At 37.4% G+C, this 18,568-nt stretch overlaps 1 protein-coding gene across 8 annotated transcripts in view; it reads left to right on the plus strand.

Moving 5' to 3' along the window:
* MAN2A1 (mannosidase alpha class 2A member 1) overlaps positions 1-18,568 on the plus strand; it is a 174,528-nt gene that overhangs the window by 129,627 nt on the left and 26,333 nt on the right. For all 8 annotated transcript variants that reach the window (XM_036280855.1, XM_036280853.1, XM_036280854.1 and 5 more), the window contains 4 exons: positions 1,875-2,040; positions 3,606-3,824; positions 4,519-4,641; positions 7,202-7,316. In XM_036280855.1, the coding sequence (XP_036136748.1) occupies positions 1,875-2,040; positions 3,606-3,824; positions 4,519-4,641; positions 7,202-7,316 (623 nt within the window). The remainder of the gene's footprint in view (positions 1-1,874; positions 2,041-3,605; positions 3,825-4,518; positions 4,642-7,201; positions 7,317-18,568) is intronic.

Genomic DNA, 18,568 nt, shown 5'->3' on the forward strand with positions numbered 1-18,568 from the left:
GATGAGTGATCTTCATCTGTTTTTCTTCCCCAGTGCACCTTAGGAATACAGTACAGTCCTGTTAGTAACAGTGAATCATGGTCATTGTGATGCTCCGGTGTGTTCATGCTGGAACAGCCAGGTGAACTGTTAGCTCTGGTACAGGGCAGTGGGAGGGTCAGAGAGGTGCACAGGTCCCTCAGGTAAGTCAGGTAGCATACTTCTCAAGGGAGCATTATCCTCACTCCCCTTGAGACTTGCTTCTGTGGCTAACAGAGGATTATCTGGGATAGTGTTAGGAGGCTTCAGTGGCCTTTGTAAGTGTGATTTAGCTGCAGGCCTTCCACTGTTCTTCCCACAATCATAAGGAATTGCAATCATTCCAGAATAGCATTTCAGTCGTCAGTGCTTCTCCTGACAAACAATTTTGAAGTCAAACACTTGATAGATTTTATATTCCATCCCCTTTCTTTATCTTCGTGTTTTCCCATTGTCCTTTGCTTTAGTTTTGGCCACTGTAGACATTAATTTTATTTCTTAATGAATGGTTGGTAATGCAGTTGAAATGTACAGGACGCCTAGCTGGGAGAAAGGTGCACTGCCTGGCCTTCCGGTACGCCGAGGAAACAACACTCGCTTGCTTCTGCCACCTCTGATTGGTTATCAGGGCTCAGGGAGACAGCAGTGCTATCTGACTTTAGTTCTGTATTCTTGCAATTGAAAAATTTTATAGGAAAACAAAATATTTCACATCATGAAAATATTCACTAATGAATCAGTGAGTTGTAGTATTGGTCAAACATCTTCTTTGCGATATCCTTTGATTTAAATGAAAATAATATTTATAGAAATTGATTATATAAAGTAAAATCATAAATCTTGCAAAGGCTGAAGATTTCATGAAGTCTGTGACATGATGGTCTAGAACATTTCTACTCACAGGAAAAACCATGAAACAATGAATATCTGGCCAAGTTATGCTACTAAGAAAACTAACCATATTAGGTTCTTCAACTGAGAATTATTTCAATATATAAAAGTAAGAGAGGAATTCAGGAAAGATGATGAAGTCCTTGACTTTTAAAAAAAAACACACACACAAATATAGCTATGTTTAAAACTATCCTACATGTGCTAGTATAAAAATGTTGGGAAAATTCTGCCCCAAATCCCACTCAGTTCGTTCATTTTTGTTCGGTCTGAAAATAACACTAGTTGCAAATATTGCCTAAACTTATTTTAATAGTTTTGATTTTTCTTTCTCTAGCTAAGTCCCAATCAAATATTTTTTTCAACACTGTTTATTATAAAATTGTAGCCCCTATTTTAAGTGGATCCACTTCAAATTACTTTTTTCCAGAACTAAATCTCTTGAATGATAAGGGCTCCCTGTATATAATATGTGTGTGAATTATGTGGTTCCACATGTAGAGCCGTGCACTGTTTTAGTGGTCTAAAATGAATGTGAGACATTTAGTTGAAGTTAATTATGGTTGACTTGCAAACAGTTTATATATTTTTTTATTTAGCGAGATAAGGCAGGGATCAAGATATTAATTGTATAGAACTCATTCTTTTAGACAGATCAGTAAAATCATATGTATATAGGTCATTTTCTGGGACATAAAAATAACTTTATTATAATCCTATTAATATATTCTATTTGTATAACATTTTATTCTTAGAAAGTGAATCATTATTTCATTACCCTTTGTATTGTGCAATATTTGTTGTGGTGAAATGACCTGTTCTCCAAAAGTTTTACCAGAATGTTCTTTATAATTCTTCTCCACATGTTGACTTGACTACCTCTGAGCTGAGGTCTTACAAATAGCATTAAAGAACTACAAATATTTTGAGTCCCCAGTAGTGAAGCAGCTGTTTTTTTTTTCCAGGTATCTTGTGGTTTTTAACCCTTTAGAGCAAGAACGAAACTCGATGGTCTCGGTCTGTGTGAGTTCACCCACAGTGCAGGTGTCCTCAGCTGCAGGAAAGCCTGTGCAAGTTCAGATGAGTGCGGTTTGGGAAACAGCCAGTACTGTTTCACACACAGCCTACGAGGTATGTTTCTGCCGTAGAACTCAGAGGCATCATGAAAAAGTATAGTCAGTTTCTATGTCTACGTGGTACCTAGGACTGTCAGGTGGTTGTGTGCGAAGTGGTTCGAGTTGCGCATACCAGAGGGTTTAAGTGGCAGTTAAATGGTACAAGGAGAATAGATTCTTTGTTTCTTATAATAGTAATATACTTGTTAATATGTATATTCTTTGTTACTATTAGTACATATTAGCATGTATATTGTATATCTTGGTTAGTATGTATATTGTAACTTTTTCCTGAAGTAATCATTACTCATAATTTTTTTTTGTCTAACTCAATTTAATGACAATTACACATATTGAAATTGAGATAAATACTACCCTTTTAAATACCTTTAGGTACTCTCAACTTTTTATTGCAAAGAAGAGACATAATATGTCATGAAAGAACACTTCCTAAAATAAGATGCTTCTTCTCCAAGATATTAATTATGGAAAATCTGGACCAAGTAATAGACATTTTGGGGGGGAAATTTCTTAAAATAAGCAATATTGAACTGAACTCTGACTCCATTAGAAAGGTTGACATTTTAGAGTCTGGGTTGCAATTTTAACTGTTACTTCTGAGGATACAGCTATAAGCTAGAAACACTAAAAGAGATTTACTGCCATTTGTTAAAAGCCATTGCTGGCCACTCTAATAAATTTGGAATCCTTGAAGTAGAAATGAAAAGTATAATACAAGTTCTGGTCAGATTTTACAGGAAACACCCTGTCTAGAAATGGAACAGTAGCTCCTGGAAGGCGGGCTATTGTCTTAGAGGGTGTGCCCCTCAGCCTGGGCGGTGTCCACTAGATCCCAGGCGCTCGGTGGCTGGTGTTGACTGAACTAATGTGCAATATTTATATTATTGCATTGACCATTTTCATTTTATTTTATCTTTTTTCTGAATTAAAAATACACTTTATTTACCACAAAGCTTTTTAATACTTTAAGTTCTAGCATTTACAGATTGGAAAGAGATTTGGTAAGGGAAAAAAAGCAACAAACAACATTTAAAAATTCTCCTTGGCATAAAAATGTTAGCAGATGTGTTCATTGATCAGATATTTATTGATCAGCCTCTGTACCAGGCTCGGATCTAGTCCTGGGGGTAGAATTAAGAGACAGTTATGGCCTCTGACATTGACCATTTTTAGTTTTAAGGTACTGAAACAGAGTATTGTAAAAGATTCCTAAGGCAAAATCATTGTTCATAGTAGGCCCTTACTCTTTTACAGAGAACTTCCCCCTCTGAACATTTATTACGAGCACTGTAGAACAATTAAGATGGTCACACAATTTCATTTATTGGATGAAAACATTAATGTCTGTGATAGCCCTACCAACTTGAAGTTATTGGGTTACCTAGATAAATGGAGATGTTGATACTCTACCCATGAGTTATCAAAAAATATTTATAGAATATTATTATATTCTTTTTCTAAAACGTATGGTAGTTTGTTTTTTTCACTAGAAGTACAAATGGATTTTCTTTCAATAAAGTACATTTTTCTTTAATAAATTCCCTCTTCTATCTTTTGAAGATCTCTTTTCTAGCACAGATGCCACCATTGGGACTGAAAGTGTATACACTTTTGGAATCAACAAGTTCAAATCCACATTTAGCTGAATATACCCTGTATAATGGTAACATAGAAGATAAAGGAATTTTCAACATGAAGAATATGAAAAATGCTGAAGAAGATATAACTCTAGAGAACTCCTTTATTAAACTGCGGTTGGGCCAGTCTGGGCTTATGGAGGTATGTTCTGAATAGTTCTGAAATTCATAGAAGGCTTATTGTATTATAATATGTGCAGATTATTTATGCAAAGGGCAAAGAGTCTATGCAAATATTCTGGGAGAATGAGTGCTGTGAACCTTCTTCCTGTGGTCCATAGTGACCACTCTCCTCACCAGGGTGGTTGATGCTGCCCTGAGAACTGTCTGTAACTGGCCCACAAGATAAGTGTAGTAGCTGTTCCTGTTTAGAAATGTTTATAGAAACTTTGAAAACAATTTGACAGAGTAAATATATGCCCACTGAATCTAATAATAAAAAATGTGAGTGTATATTTGGTATATTACTTTAAAGTTAATTTTTCTAGTAATTCACTTTTATTGTACTTTACAAAAATATTAGTTCATGCGTACTGGAAATAAGAAATAAGCCTGCTCCTTCACACAGAAGATTTGAGAAGCACTGGTCTAGATGTCTTAATTTTGTATATCTCTTTCTCGGTAAAGGGTATTCTGTCTTTTTGTTCCTATTGTGAAGGTCTGAAATTCTAAGGTTAAGTATAAAATTGTCGGTGTTCATTGAAGAACTGTGACTATTAGAGACTATTAGCATTTTCCAATCTATCCTGTGGTAATTTTTTAAAATCAAGAAATACGTGGAACCACATGCAGCACCATTAATACTTGTGAGTTGATTTTCAGTTTTTTCTCTTTAGGAAATGCTAAATAAAGAAGATGGGACACGTCATGATGTGAAAGTACAGTTTTCATGGTATGGAACCACGAGCAAAAAGGACAAAAGTGGTGCCTACCTCTTCTTGCCCGATGGGAAAGCCAAGGTAAGTGCTGATGGGCTAGTCTAGGAGTATAGATTGCCTGCTGGGTCATTTTTCTCCATCGCTTTTAGTACTTTAAAAAAACAAAAAAACTTTTTCCCCACCCTTGACTGGAAAGATTATATATGCAAATTTTAGCACACTTTAAAAATGAAGAAAACAATAAAATTTACCAACTATTCCATAAGCCCATGAAAACCACTGCCAGCATTTTGATGTATTATTCTCTTCTATATATATCTCTTCCCCATCTTCAACTTTATCTTACCACATTACATATTTCATCGTGACAATGCTCACAATTTGATGGTATAGTTTTTGAAAATACAATTTTAATGTACACTGCTGTGTTTAAAATGTTTTAGTTAGAAGACGAATAAGGTCTGAAGGTCTAATGTATAACATGGTGACCGTAGTTGATAATTGTATAATTGAAATTTGCTGAAAGTAGAGCTTAAATGTTCTCGACAAAAGAAAAAGTGTCTGTGTATATATAAAAAAGAAGAAGAAAAGAATTCCCTATTGTTGTATGTGTTCATTTTCTGCCAATACTTTACTACTGTAACATTGTGATAAGCTTTCTCTGTAGCATTATTTTTATGCAATGTTGATTATTTCTGAAAATAACTTTCCAAAGAATCATTTTGTGTTAGTGGATGAGCCCTTTTAAGGCCTTTGATACCACTTTCTCTCTGGGAAGACTGCATGTTCACTCCCACCAATGTGTTTTGAAAGTAGCTTTTGAACATACCGTTTCATGCGCTGAGAATTAGCCATATTAAAAGCTTTACCTACAATAATAGGTGAAAAATATTTTACTGTTAACATTTTTGTGATTATTAGTGAGGTTAAATTTTTTTATACATTTATTTATCTTTCACATTTCTTTTGTGAGTCTTTAGTTGAGTGCTTTAATCATTTTTTTTTTGTATGACTTAAAGATCTGGAGTGCAATTTTAACTGTTACTTTTGTCTAATAAAAGTAATCCTTTTTAGTATATATTGCAAAGTTTTCTCAGTGTTATTTAATTTGTTAATTCTTTATTTTATTTTTCTGTTAAAGTATTTTAAATTTTTGTGTAGTCAATTCTGTATTTTTTTTTCTTCCCTTGCTTTTATACTTACACAGGCTTTCTCCATTCAAGATAAGTTAAATATTCTCCATATTCTGTTGTCTAGGGACCTATCTTGTGAAAAAGTTACTTTTGTTCTACGATTTAGAAAAGCTGGCTAACCGACATCAAATACAGATTTTAAAGGATTGTGTAGGCCACGCTAAGGATTCTAGTTTTTTGTTTGTTTTGGGTTTTTTAAATCAGTGAGGAATTAAAGGTAGAGTACAGCTCGTCCTCAGCATTCCAGGATGGGCAGTGGGTTCGCTTTCTCACTTCCCAGCTTTTGTCATTGAACAGGCATTTTGTTTTGACCAACTGTTACTTAAAACATAAATATATAAGTGGGTATATATATATTTATATATCTGTGCTATGAAATATTATGCACGGACCATAGTAACTAATTGATTTTAAATTATATTATTCTTAAATCGCTCTAATGTTAGATGGAAAGACAGAGAATTAGCCTGTGTTTAAAAGAGAAAATAAAAGCACATCAGGGAAAGAGGCAGCTGGGCACGTCAGAAAACAGCAGGAGCCCAGCATCCTGTCGCAGGTGTTGGCCCCTCCGCTGCTGCCTAGCCATGTGGGTGTTAGCTACAAGGACGTTGTGAATTGTAAAGTGTCATATTAATTTCAGAACATTTTTCTCTAGCCAGAGAGGTAAATTTGGAGGAAAATTACATAGTTCTGAGGCTCTTATGCTACTTAAGTAGTTCACATTGCAAGCCTAGCTTTTTATACTATTGTTGCATTTTCTCAAGTGTGTGATATTTAAGAAAATATAATTCTTCATAAGTGCTTTAAATATGTTCCTATGTCACATAAGTTATTGTATTAGTCCCATATTTTCTTGGATCTGGATTCTAAATAATGAAAACTAAATCCGTGTGTTTTGGTTTTTGTTCAAGTTTATATGTTTGCTTTATCTTCAGCTGGCTCTTTCAAGTAAAAGGCCAGTGTGTTTATAGAGTAGTAAACCTAACTGTGATTAAACTGTGTTCCTGAATTTTGCTTCCTGTTTGTTTAGATGACTCCCTGTGGCCATCCTTGCCACCTGCCCGACCCCTGAACATTAGGGGGCCATGGTTATAATAAATGTTTGCTTGGGAAAATGTCACTGCTGTAGAACGATTGCTCTTTCTAATAAATAACATATGGACAGTATAGAAGTTTAATCAGACGATTTTTTAGCTGGGAGGAATGTTTGTAAATCTAGGCCAATCAAGTTGAACACTTTTATTTTCTATTTTCAGTAATTCTTGTATGATGAAAAACCGTATATTTAATTTTGATAGCAAATGCATGTACTTTGTAAAGTTTGGTTTTCACCTAAAATGGCAATCATCAGGTAATATGTATTTTTTCTTTTTGGAAACTATAATAAACATTTCTTGGAGAAGTTAAAAGCCAAAATATTTTTCTTAAAAATGTCATTTCCTCCTCAGCCTTATGTTTATAAAACCCAGCCCCTTGTCAGAGTGCAGCGTGGAAGGTTTTATTCGGAGGTGACCTGCTTTCTTGAACACGTTTCCCATAGCGTCCGACTGTACAACATACAGGGTAAGCAAACGGAGAAATGCAGTTGTGAAACATGTACACTGGTTCTTGAGTCCTTGCCTTTCTTGTGGTGTTTTTAATAAATTAACAATTGGGTTTGTAGATGAAATAATAATCTGTCTAAACTTAACATCATACTTATTGTATGATTTCAAATATAATATTTACCCTTTGATCATCAATCATGGTAAAACATTTAGCTGTTCCCTGCGTGTACATGTTCTGTTTTCTATATATCTTTCCTTTCCTACTGTAATATTTACTTAGTTATGAGTTCATTAACTAGAAACTTTATTTTTAAGATCTAAAAACAATGTAACTTTTTTTAAAAATTTATAGAATGGAAATGATGCCAGATATGGCTTTCAATTAGTGGGACACACACGCACACAGAGCCTGGCCTAAATGTAGAAAGTATCACCATAGCATGCATCACTGGAATTTAACTTTAAAAGAATGTCCTAAACTCATTCTGTTGGTTTACAGTTCTTGAGCTGTTAGAGTATAAAGTCAGTCAGTGGTTTATTACTTTTAGGACAGTGTTGAACAGCATCTTTATTTACCGAGTCGCAGAAATAGCCTTTGATCTCTAGGAACTTGCTGTGGACATTAGCACTAATCCTTCCATAGGACCTGGATGGAGCTGTGCTTCCCAAACACTCAGAATTATAATATTAGGTGATACTACATTGATTGATTTTAAATTCTGTGTTTTTAGAATGAGTACTTTTCCATCCACAAATTGTATTCCAGTAACCAGGCCATTTACCATGGTATCAATTCTTTTAGAAAAGTACTTCATGAAAATGTCACTTTAAATTTTTCTTTGCTGTTGGCTAAGCTTAAAAAACTGGAAAAGGAAAAATATTTTCCCCTGAGTCTTCATACAGGTAGACAATAAAGCAGTATACAAAATAATGATAAAATGTACAGGCAGGCACTGTTTATGTTTTTAGGTATTGTGGGGAAGCAAAGTACAATGTTTAGGGAATTTCTTAGCTGAAGTTTAATTTTCTAATTTCGGTGTCTAAATTAAATTTGCTTTTTTCAGACTTTAAGTACAAAGTTCATCATGTTTGCCTTTTGTTAGGATTTCAGGCATGGACAGTTTCTCATGTGACATAATGAGCTATGTTCTCAGAGCAACTCATGGTTTTAGGTTGAATCAAAAACTAAAAGGTCACCCTGGTGGGTTTGGCTCAGAGGTTAGAGTGTTGGCCCATAGACCAGAGAGTCCCGGGTTCGGTTCCTGCTAGGGGCATGTACCTCGGTTGTAGTTTGTCCTTGGACCTGGGTGTGGATGGCAACCACTCAGTGTGTCTCTCTCACACCGATGTTTCTCTCTCTCTCCCTTCCTCATTCCCTCCCGCTCTATCTGAGGATAAATGGAAAAATATCCTCATGTGAGGAGAGAAAAAGAACTAAAAGGTCTTCTAGAAGGTGGGAAAATTATGCTAGACATTTACTTTGTGTCCTGAACGTGACTTGTACAGCTATCTGCGGTCACTTTGCTACGTACAAGAAAGTCTGTAGTTCTGAAATAATCTTTTCTTGAGTTTCCCAAAACCTCTAGTAAGTCAGAAATAGTATTTTAACCATCCATGTAGACTCTTGTATACGCCATTGTTTAACATCTTTGAGAGCTCTAAAATACATTTTCAGCTATGGCCAAAGGTTTTGCTTCCTGGGTAGAAAATAGCATTATCATACAGGAGATGCGCTTACCTACTTTTAAATTTGCTTAAAACTATTGTTTTTTTAATGGAAAAGTTCTTCTTTGAATATAGCATGGTGCACACTGGCTCAGACCTTGTCATCAAGCTTGGTTTACTGCCGTTTTTACCAGTCATTTAGGGAGAAGCTGTGTCTCAGAGTAAATGCTGAAGCAGCACATCAGAAAATTCCAGCTTCTCAATCAAATAGATTTGCTTAATTGCTTTGCTTTTATTTGCTTCTGTTGCTGTCATGGCAGCTTCCTAGTTTTGTGGGTTGTCCAGGGGATCTGGATCTCAAATCAGAGTGGTTTCTATAGGTGAGAGGGCCCTCTTCTATTGCTGTGACTGTTGCCATTTTGCTTCGGTGGTCACTTTGGAAATTAATAGGCCCTGACTTGCCTGTTTACTTATTCCAAGGACCACTCCTTAGAACTATGCTTGTATTTTCTCCTCTCCCCATCTCTTCCTGTCCCCCCACTGGGCAGTCGGAAATGCCCAGCAGCTGACTAATAGCCCTTTAACCAGAGCTGGGCACTTGAAGTTTTAACTGACTGCTGGCCATCCATGGTTGCAGGGCTGGCTCTCTGATTAGTCAGTTAAGACAGAGATTTTTCTAAACAGAGCACTTAAAGAATTAGCACAGAAAAAGTTCTAATAAAAAAATAAATATGCCGACCTCAAAATGCCTCTGGATATCTCAGTGGGTGGAGTGAACTTGAACTGACACATTTTTTTCCTGATACTTGAGTTTTGTAGTTTGAAAGCAGAAAGCCTCAGACGTGTGTGGGAATGACAGATAAGGAAGGTAGGAGTAATGCGAAGTTAACAGCGCGCTTCTCCAGATCGGTTATACTGGACTTGCCTGGATGGAAATCTGAAACCAGCACATGTAACCGTCAAGCCCGAAGCACTTTTTTTTCCAACATGAAAGTAGTTGGTGGGCAATGCAGATACCAGATCACTGAAAGACTTTCTTACAGACTATATTCCCCTCCATGTTTGTATTGGAACCTGCCTCCACAAGTCTATCTCCTGAAAAAATAAGCCCAATTGTGGGAAAAATAATACCCTTCTCAGTAGCCTTTGTGACCCAGTTCCATCTGTCCTTGTCTTTCATACACCACTGCGTGAGTGCTCAGCTGTCTGACCTGGCTCGCTGAGGTTTAATCAGATCACTAATTAAGAGGTATGACAGAGATGTGAAGTGTTCTGGGAGGCTGACTCTCTAAGTGTTCACACTACCTGAAAGGGGTTTGGTCATGCTGCTCCAAACCACCTGTACTTAACAAATACTTGAAAGCGCTTCAGTGTTTTAAACTTCAGCCTCATGTAAACCAGGCATCTGGGTGATTGATCAAAATACATAGACAGAATATGTCTTTTCATCTGCAGTACAAAGGAAACTTTGGCCAACTTCTATGCTTTTATAGATTGGCTTCTGTTTAATAGATATTTTTTCAAATAACAAAAATACCTATTCTCAAATTTAACTTATTCAACTATTTCTGAATATATGCTAATTTTGCCTCCTTTAAACTGATCAGATACAGTTATTTGGATGAGTATTAATGACTAGAACCTGTTTGTTGTTAGTACCAAGTTTGTGATCCAGAAAGAAACGGGGGTTGAAGTAGAGAGACTGTTATTAGTGTTTTATGATTACCTACCGTCATTGTAGTAGTTTACTAAGCCAATTAATTATTCAAAAGACATTGTATCTCAGCAGCAAGGATTCAGAAACAGAAAATGAGTTAATAGTATGGGTTGTCTGTCTTTACTGAGTGTCAAATTCAGTTTGCTGGAAACATTCTTTAAAAAGACTAAAGAAATGAAAACCTGACAAAATAGCCTTATATTTTTTTTATCTCCTTTTTAGTTATTCTTTGGCTCCTTCCTCCCCAAAGTAGCTTTTGCCCAAATTAAGCTTCAGGAGAAAATAAAATCAAATAGCACTTCCCAAATTATATAAACTGTATAAGACTCTCTTTCTTGAACTATAGAGAGATGAGGTGGTCAGTTTGGTATAGCCATCAAAGAATTATTATTGGTTTGGAAACAAACTGAGGTGAGGGGGGCCTGGATTCAACCTAACTGCTGGTTGGTTTTTTTGGTATTTAACTTCAGTTTCTCTATTTGTGTTCTCTCTGGATGATGAAAATAGTAAGAGGTACAGTTTACAGTCTTGCTCTTACCATCACTTAAGCTATTAAAAGCACTGTGGTTTTTTTTCATTATCGTTTAGACATTCCATTCAAAAGATTTCTAGAAATATTAAGTTAGAGGAAATTTTGTGCTTACTAGCTTTAAAAGATCCAAAAGATCAGAATGGTTTTAGAGATTCTAATGAAACATAATGCTTTGCCTTATGTCAGGTTAAATAAGAAATCCATTTCGCAGAGACCATAATTTAATAATTGCCCTTTCAGAACTATTTTATGGTTTCTAAAAGATTATTTAATTTCTAGCAAATAACATGTTTCCAGGGGAAAATATGAGAGAGGTGGGGGTTAATTTTTCTTGTAGTGTAATCATCTTTCACTAAATTGAAGCTTTAAATGTTACTAAGTAGGCTACTTTAGCTTTTGTTGTTAATCTTGGACTGGAAGGTAGAATATGATATAAACAAAGCTCCTGTGTCCCCTTGTGTTGTGTTTGATATTGGACCATCACATAAAGTCTATGCCTTGCGGTGGTGACACAGTGATCAGTAAGTGACATTTGCTAGCTATGGCTTCATTTGTCTTCAGAGCTGTAATTATTAGACTTGGGTGCCCTAGTTTTCTGACATCAGCAGCCACTTTGAAGAATTAGGTTGCTATGGGTTACCAAGGTGTCATGTACATTTTCAGTGGCACAAGGTTTAGGTTCCAGATTCGTTATAATATGTATGTTCATGGTTTATTTTCTCCACCCATGATGATGCTCTTATGTAGGTTTGTGTTTGTGAGTGAGTCTGTATGTTTCACCCTTAGGAAAAATTTCTTAAATGCAGTACTTTCAACTGGTTTTTGCCAACATATTATGAAAGTACTGTATGTAATGGATCTTGCTAAAAGAAAGCAAGTAGCTTGGAGGTAAAATGTAGTGAACTGCCATCAAAAAGTATGGAAGAAAAGTCTTTCCTTTGGCTGAAATGACTTATATTTTCTTTGCATGGGGATATTAGCAGATAGAGATTGCTTGGTTTTTTTCTGTTTTGAATATATAACCAAAATGGATTCATAATATGACCCTTGACTTTTAGAGTCAAAATGAACTTCATTTAGTTAAACGTACAAGAGAAGCACATTGGAATCAGAGATCCGAATCCTTAGTTTCACCTCTAACCAAACCATAGACTTCATTACTAGACTATAGAAAGACTAGATGGCCAGTTAGATATAACCGTCTAAGAGTCTTCACCACACTTAGTGTCACATAAAGTCTCTCTGGTGCTTGACTCCCTGAGTTCATCTTCTAAGGTCACCTGAATCTGGGATCCCATTCCTGGTGTCCTCCCCCTTGTAAACATGGTCTCAGAGCTTCATGGAAGTTGTTTTTATTTCCATAAAAAGATTCATGAAGATATTAAAATGGTTCGCAATCAATCTCTCATTTTTTTCCAGGACTACATTCCATATTTAGGTTGATTTAAGAGTAAAACGCATTCAGTAAGTTATGGCTAGGCAGGCTTAGGTAATTAAGACATTTTTGGAATATCATGCAATTGACTGCTAAGGGTTTTTTTCCCTGTTAATTGGAACTTTTAAAAATTGAAATAAGTTGCTATGTGTTGAATCTGATTATTCCCTACAGGCATGACAGAGAAGGTTATTTTAGGGAGCCAGAAGCACTTCCTAGTTACACAAATTCAGAACTCAAAGGTTATCTGGGGGGCTGTTTGACAGTAGCTGCTGCATTGAAGGGATATCTTCGCAGGGAAACAGCACCCCCACAAATATGCACTAACTCCAAAGAAGGGCACAGGGACGGGAAATCCAGGGGAAGCACGATGGGTAAGAGCTCAGACTCTGTAGTCAGCCCACCTGCATTTCATTCCGAGCTGCATCCCGGTTCTGTCACTTACGGATGTTTGATCTTATGCAGGTTACTCACTGTCTGGTTTCATTATCCTGTCAGGAACAGAGTCTATCTCATAGGAGTATGGAGGAATGATGGAGTTAACACACTTAAAGCCTGACACTTACTAAGGGTTGTATCTCCTTAAGAGGATGTGTGGGCCAGATGTAAGACAGTAAGTGTTACGAGAGAGTAGTCAATGTGGGTTAGGGGAGTTGAGGAAGATTTTTGGTAAGGAATTGGATTGTTGAGATCCTGGGTCTTGGAGAAATGGCACTTGAATGGGCAAAAAGGAGGAAGAATATCACGAAGCATGAAGAGGGGTTGGTCAGATGAATATCACTTGTTCCTATACGAATTTGAAGAACTCTGTGTCCATTACACATTTTTTTTAAGTTGGCATCTAGTTTTTCTTTATATTTCAATATTTTTCAAAATGTCTTTGTTCAGTCTCCACTGGTGTTAAGGTGGGTGAGAGGTATGCTGTTGCTTTTTTTTCTTCTTTTTTTCTGTAAGTTGGGAGGTGGAATAGTGAGTATGGTAACAAGTAAGGGAAGAACCTCATGCCTCCCTGGCAGATGAGGGGTGGGAATATATGGAATCCAAGCTTCCTGACTAAAGGTGCCTTGGGAAGGAGCATGTTTGGGAAAACAGGAAGTAGGCGAGTTCAGAATGACAGTTGGAGGGTATGAGGACAGACCATCCTGATTATGCCAGCTTTCTTCCCTCCCTTGTCTGGACTAGACCACACTGGATTGTGGGGAAGGTAACAGAAAGCTCTGGGGTGTGAGCTGTTTTATTCACCACCTAAGAGAAGGCTTTAGTTAGACCTGTCTCCTGGATTTAAAAAAGAGGTTACTACCCAGCTTACATGGCCCAGTGGTTGAGTGTCGACCCAGGCACCAAGAGGTTGCGGTTCGATTCCTGGTCAGGGCACATGCCCAGGTTGTGGGCCAAATCCCCAGTGGGGGTGATGCAGGAGGCGGCCAATTGATGTTCTCTCTCATCAATGTTTCTCTCTCTCCCTTTTGCTTCCTGTATGTCTAAAATCAATAAAGAAAAAAAATATAAGGTTACCAATGCAGATGTTTCCTCTAAGTCAGAGCTTCCAAAAACCCTGTTGTTTCTTAAAAGCAATGTTTACTAGAAAATAACAAAGATAGCTTTCCAGTATTTTTCAGCAGTTAGGCCTTCAAGTATGTCATACTTAATTGCCATAATCTTTAATTAATGTTTGCAGTCCATATGATCAGAATTCTATACCTTTCCTATGATGCATTTACTTTTTATGTGATTGTGAGAATTACTGAAATGAAAAGCTTAAAGTATGTCGAGTAGAGCCTAGCTTATTGTAAGTTGATCAATAAGTAGTGATGGTTATTTATCCAGTGCTTTATAAAGTTGTCCTTCATTATTTTCTTAAATTTGAGACTTGGAATGAAATTTGCCAAAATTTGTATTCATGAAAGCAGATGTTTAAATTTTCCATTGTGGAGAAATAATCAATATGAATATTTACAGACTTGGAAATCAGCAAGTACCTCAGAGGATAAATTACATCTTATTATAGATGATAAGTTGAGTAAGTCAACATGGAGAAAAAGGTCATCCAATTGTGGGAATTGTTGCCATTTTTATTCTTGGAACTTTCAGATGGGAGTACAATATTTTCAAAACATAGTCATGATAATATTTGGTTTTTAGAAACATCTTCACGTTGACCTACTTAATTTATCACTTTTGTGATAATAACACTGTACATGTTATTCATGTATATGTGCTGAACTAAGCGTTAATAACCATAAGTGTCAACTCCCAGTTAAGGTGGTAAGTTCACAAAAATGTCACAAAAGTAAATACTTAGTGGGAAAAGTATTTTTATATTTTTGATGACTTAAATAAAAAACAAAATACTCTCATAATTGGAGGGAAGAGATTAAAAATTAGAACCCCTATTTTTTTTTTTGCCAGCTATTACTGTCCTGCTTCTGCTATAAAGTAGCAATGGCCTAGTCCCTTCTCTGTTCAGACTGGGTTCAAAGAAAAGGGATTAGGACAACAATTAGATAGATAGCAAAGTTCCATTTATGCCAAAGAGCCCACATTTTTGAGGACATGTTTAGAGTGAGGAAGGGAAAGAGAAATATCAAAATGAGAGAGAAATGTGTTGACCCTTCTGCACGCACCCCAACCAGGGATCGAACCTGCAGCCCAGGCATGTATCCTGACATGGAATTGAACCAGCAACCCTCGGATGCACAAGACAACACTCAACCAACTGAGCCACACCGGCTGAGCCCAAGAGCCCACATTTTAAGGCCACTTACTGAAGACCTTATTTTCAGTCTTAGTTTTTTTTTTTTTTAAGGATTTACTTTATATCTTATGTCAAATTCCAGTTGAACCTTTGTTTGAAGGTTTAAATACCCCTCTAACAGTTCTCATCATTACTTTTCCTTTCCTAGGTGGGTATGGGCCACTTGCTATTATTCCATCTTGATGGTAATGACTTGCCCTAATTGCAGTCTGAGTATCACTAATACGCTGTTTGATTCTTGCTTGGGTGTGAGTGAGGCTCTCTCTTGCTGTTTTTCCCAAGCTGCTGCCTCTCACTGTTATAACCATTTGAGTGCAGTGAAGATGTCTGATTTATCAGGTATATTCCTTGGAAAAGAATACTTTGTATTTCAGAATTGCTAGAGTAAGGTGATCTGCAGAGGTGTAGAGGATTGGATCAACTGAGATTCTGCAGTTGTGCGTTGAATTAGGTTCTTCAGATAGATTTTATAATCATGTGACAGTGAAGAGAGTAGCCTGTGCAGAGGAAATGCTGCCTAGGATGCTCCAAAGGCCATCAGCGGCAGCTCAGGCTTTCCATCTGCATTCCCTGATGTTTCCTCCGCCTCTCCTTTCAAACATAGGCAATGTGTCTGATTAGCCTCCAGTTTTCTCTCTGCTTGCAGGAATACCCTTCGGGGTTTCCTTATGACTACTGCTAAGCAACAAAGTCCAGAGGGTGATGCCCTTTCTTTTCTGCCCGCCCCTTCCTGATCCACCCAGGAGGAGACCAACATCATTTTGAGAGTAACTCTAAGACCCTGAGGCTATTGCACCCCTAAAGCATGGTCCCTGTGACACAGCCCACCTAACCCTGACCGCTTGGCCACTTAGTATTGTTTTTGTCCCTACCTTCTTAGAAAATATTCTTCTTTTAAAAATGCTTCAGAATTACTATTTTTTGTATATAAATACAAATAATATGTATACTTTTGACAAAATTTTCACACATTACAGATCTAAGATAAATTTCTCTGGAATCTGTACCTGGCCTCTATCCACTGCTCAAGAGAGGTAATACATATCCCTGTCCTCCCTGTATGTTCTCTCTCTCTCTCTCTCTCTCTCTCTCTCTCTCACACACACACACACACACACACACACACACACACACCTATAAAAATATAGGACTGGGTTTGTGTCTGTTTTCAGCATAAAATTGATCATATTCAACATGCACTGTATTAGTTTTTTCATCAGATCTTTCTTGGCCGGGACGGAGAGCGACCTCATTCTTCTCATTTACTCCCACACCGGCTACCTTCTACATGACGAGGGACATTTTCACTCATTCTGTTTAGTGGTGATTCAGCACCTACTACATGCCCAAAACGTTGTTAAAAACTGGAATGCAAAGATGGTGTGTAAGGCAGTCTGTGAGAAGCTAACAGGCTCTGGGGAAGAAAGCAATTGAGGAAAGACTCTTCTGGCTTCTCTATTACAGGTTTTCGCTGTGAACTGGCTTTGTTCTTTGCACTACCGCTGTTCATAGGGATAAACGACCTTTGTTCACTGGTCTCTGAGGCTTAGTGTGAAGCATTAGCAGCAAGAGGAGCTTATTTTTCTTCATTGAAACCTGGGAATGGCATCACCCTGCTACCCCCGTGGACTGCTCTTTTTTATCTTATTTTGTTTATTGATTTTAAGGAGAGAGGGGAAGAGCAAGAGAGAAAGATTTCTTCTTCCATCTTATTCCATCTATTTGTGCATTCTTTGGTTGATTTTTGTATGTGTCCTGATGGGATTGAACCCACAACCTTGGCTTACTGGGACTGAAGTATAGACTGTATCCCCATGGACTGCTCTTATAATGTAGGCACTATTTTCTTTCCCAGGATTGAAGCCCTAGCCATTCGTGCTCAGGTAGAAGTACTTTGGTAAAAATACCTTTGCTGCCACATACTGTGGAGACCCAGCCGGCGACCTGAACCACTGGGTCTGCATGCCTGTTCCCAGGGAGTTCTCCCTGCGGACCTCTGAGCTGCCCGGGCAGTGCCATGTGCCTGCGCCTCAGGGAATCCTTGACAAATAACAAAAGTTGGCAGTCCTCTCTCCCTCCCACATATTCTTGTTTATGAACTAATAAATTATCTTTGAAACTCAGGGATACCTCTTTGCTTTTATTACCATTATAGGTTTTATCTATATTAAGTTTGATCTTATTTTAAGTCTGTTTGGGCACAGAATTTAAATTAATGTCTTGCTGAATTTTGAGTGAATATAGAGGCTCCATTTAAAGGAGCGTTTGTTACCACAACAGGATCTGAGCATAATACTGAGCTTGAGAATGATGATTTTCTCAACAGAAGTCATTTGTTATTGTTAGAGCTAATGTGGGATTATTAATTTTTTTCTGAAGCATGTTTTCTGTAAATGTTTTCCAGAGATACCTGACTTGAAACTAATGACACTCTCCTTTGTTAGACTTGACTTCACTTTTTGCTTTCTGTTGACCCCTGAGAGAATATCCTGTCTAGAGAGGAGCAACGTAACGCAGTGCTGAGATGAGAGGCCAGCGCAGTGGAGTTGACCCCTCGCTTGCGTCCTGGTGCTCCACGGGTACTGCCATCCCTAGTGCTACATTTGTGTTCGGAGCATCTTTGGTTCATCTCTAGAAGCTTGTCTATTAACATTCAGTATATGCCCTGGCCAGTTTTTCTCAGTGGTTAGAGCATCAGCCCACGGACCAGAGTCGTGCGTTTGATTCTGGTCAAGGGCACATACCTTGGTTGCGGTTCATCCCCCGCCCTGGTCAGGGTCGTGTGGTAGGCAGCCAGTCGATGTGTCCCTCTCACATCAATGTTTCTCTCTCTCCCCTTTCTCTTCCCTCCTCCCACTCCATCTGAAGATATTTGAGAAAATATCCTTGGGTGAGGATTTAGAAATAAATAAAACAAAATAAAATTCAGTATACAATTCATTTGGTTTTGAACAATATTCTGGTTGGTTAATTTAAGCATGTGGAAGTAAAATTTGCATCTAAAGTATATATTTCCTAGTTCAAAGAATATACTGTTGTTCTCTCCTCAGTGTACGTGGTTTTTTAACTTGCCGGTAGTAGTGGAGATACATTCAGATCCGCTCTCTTGCAGGACCTTCTGGTAATTCTCAGAAGGAAATACATGTGTATCTTTAACTGGCAGA

Source organism: Molossus molossus, unplaced genomic scaffold, assembly GCF_014108415.1.
Source record: "Molossus molossus isolate mMolMol1 unplaced genomic scaffold, mMolMol1.p scaffold_m16_p_3, whole genome shotgun sequence".
Classification (NCBI taxonomy): Eukaryota; Metazoa; Chordata; class Mammalia; order Chiroptera; family Molossidae; genus Molossus; species Molossus molossus.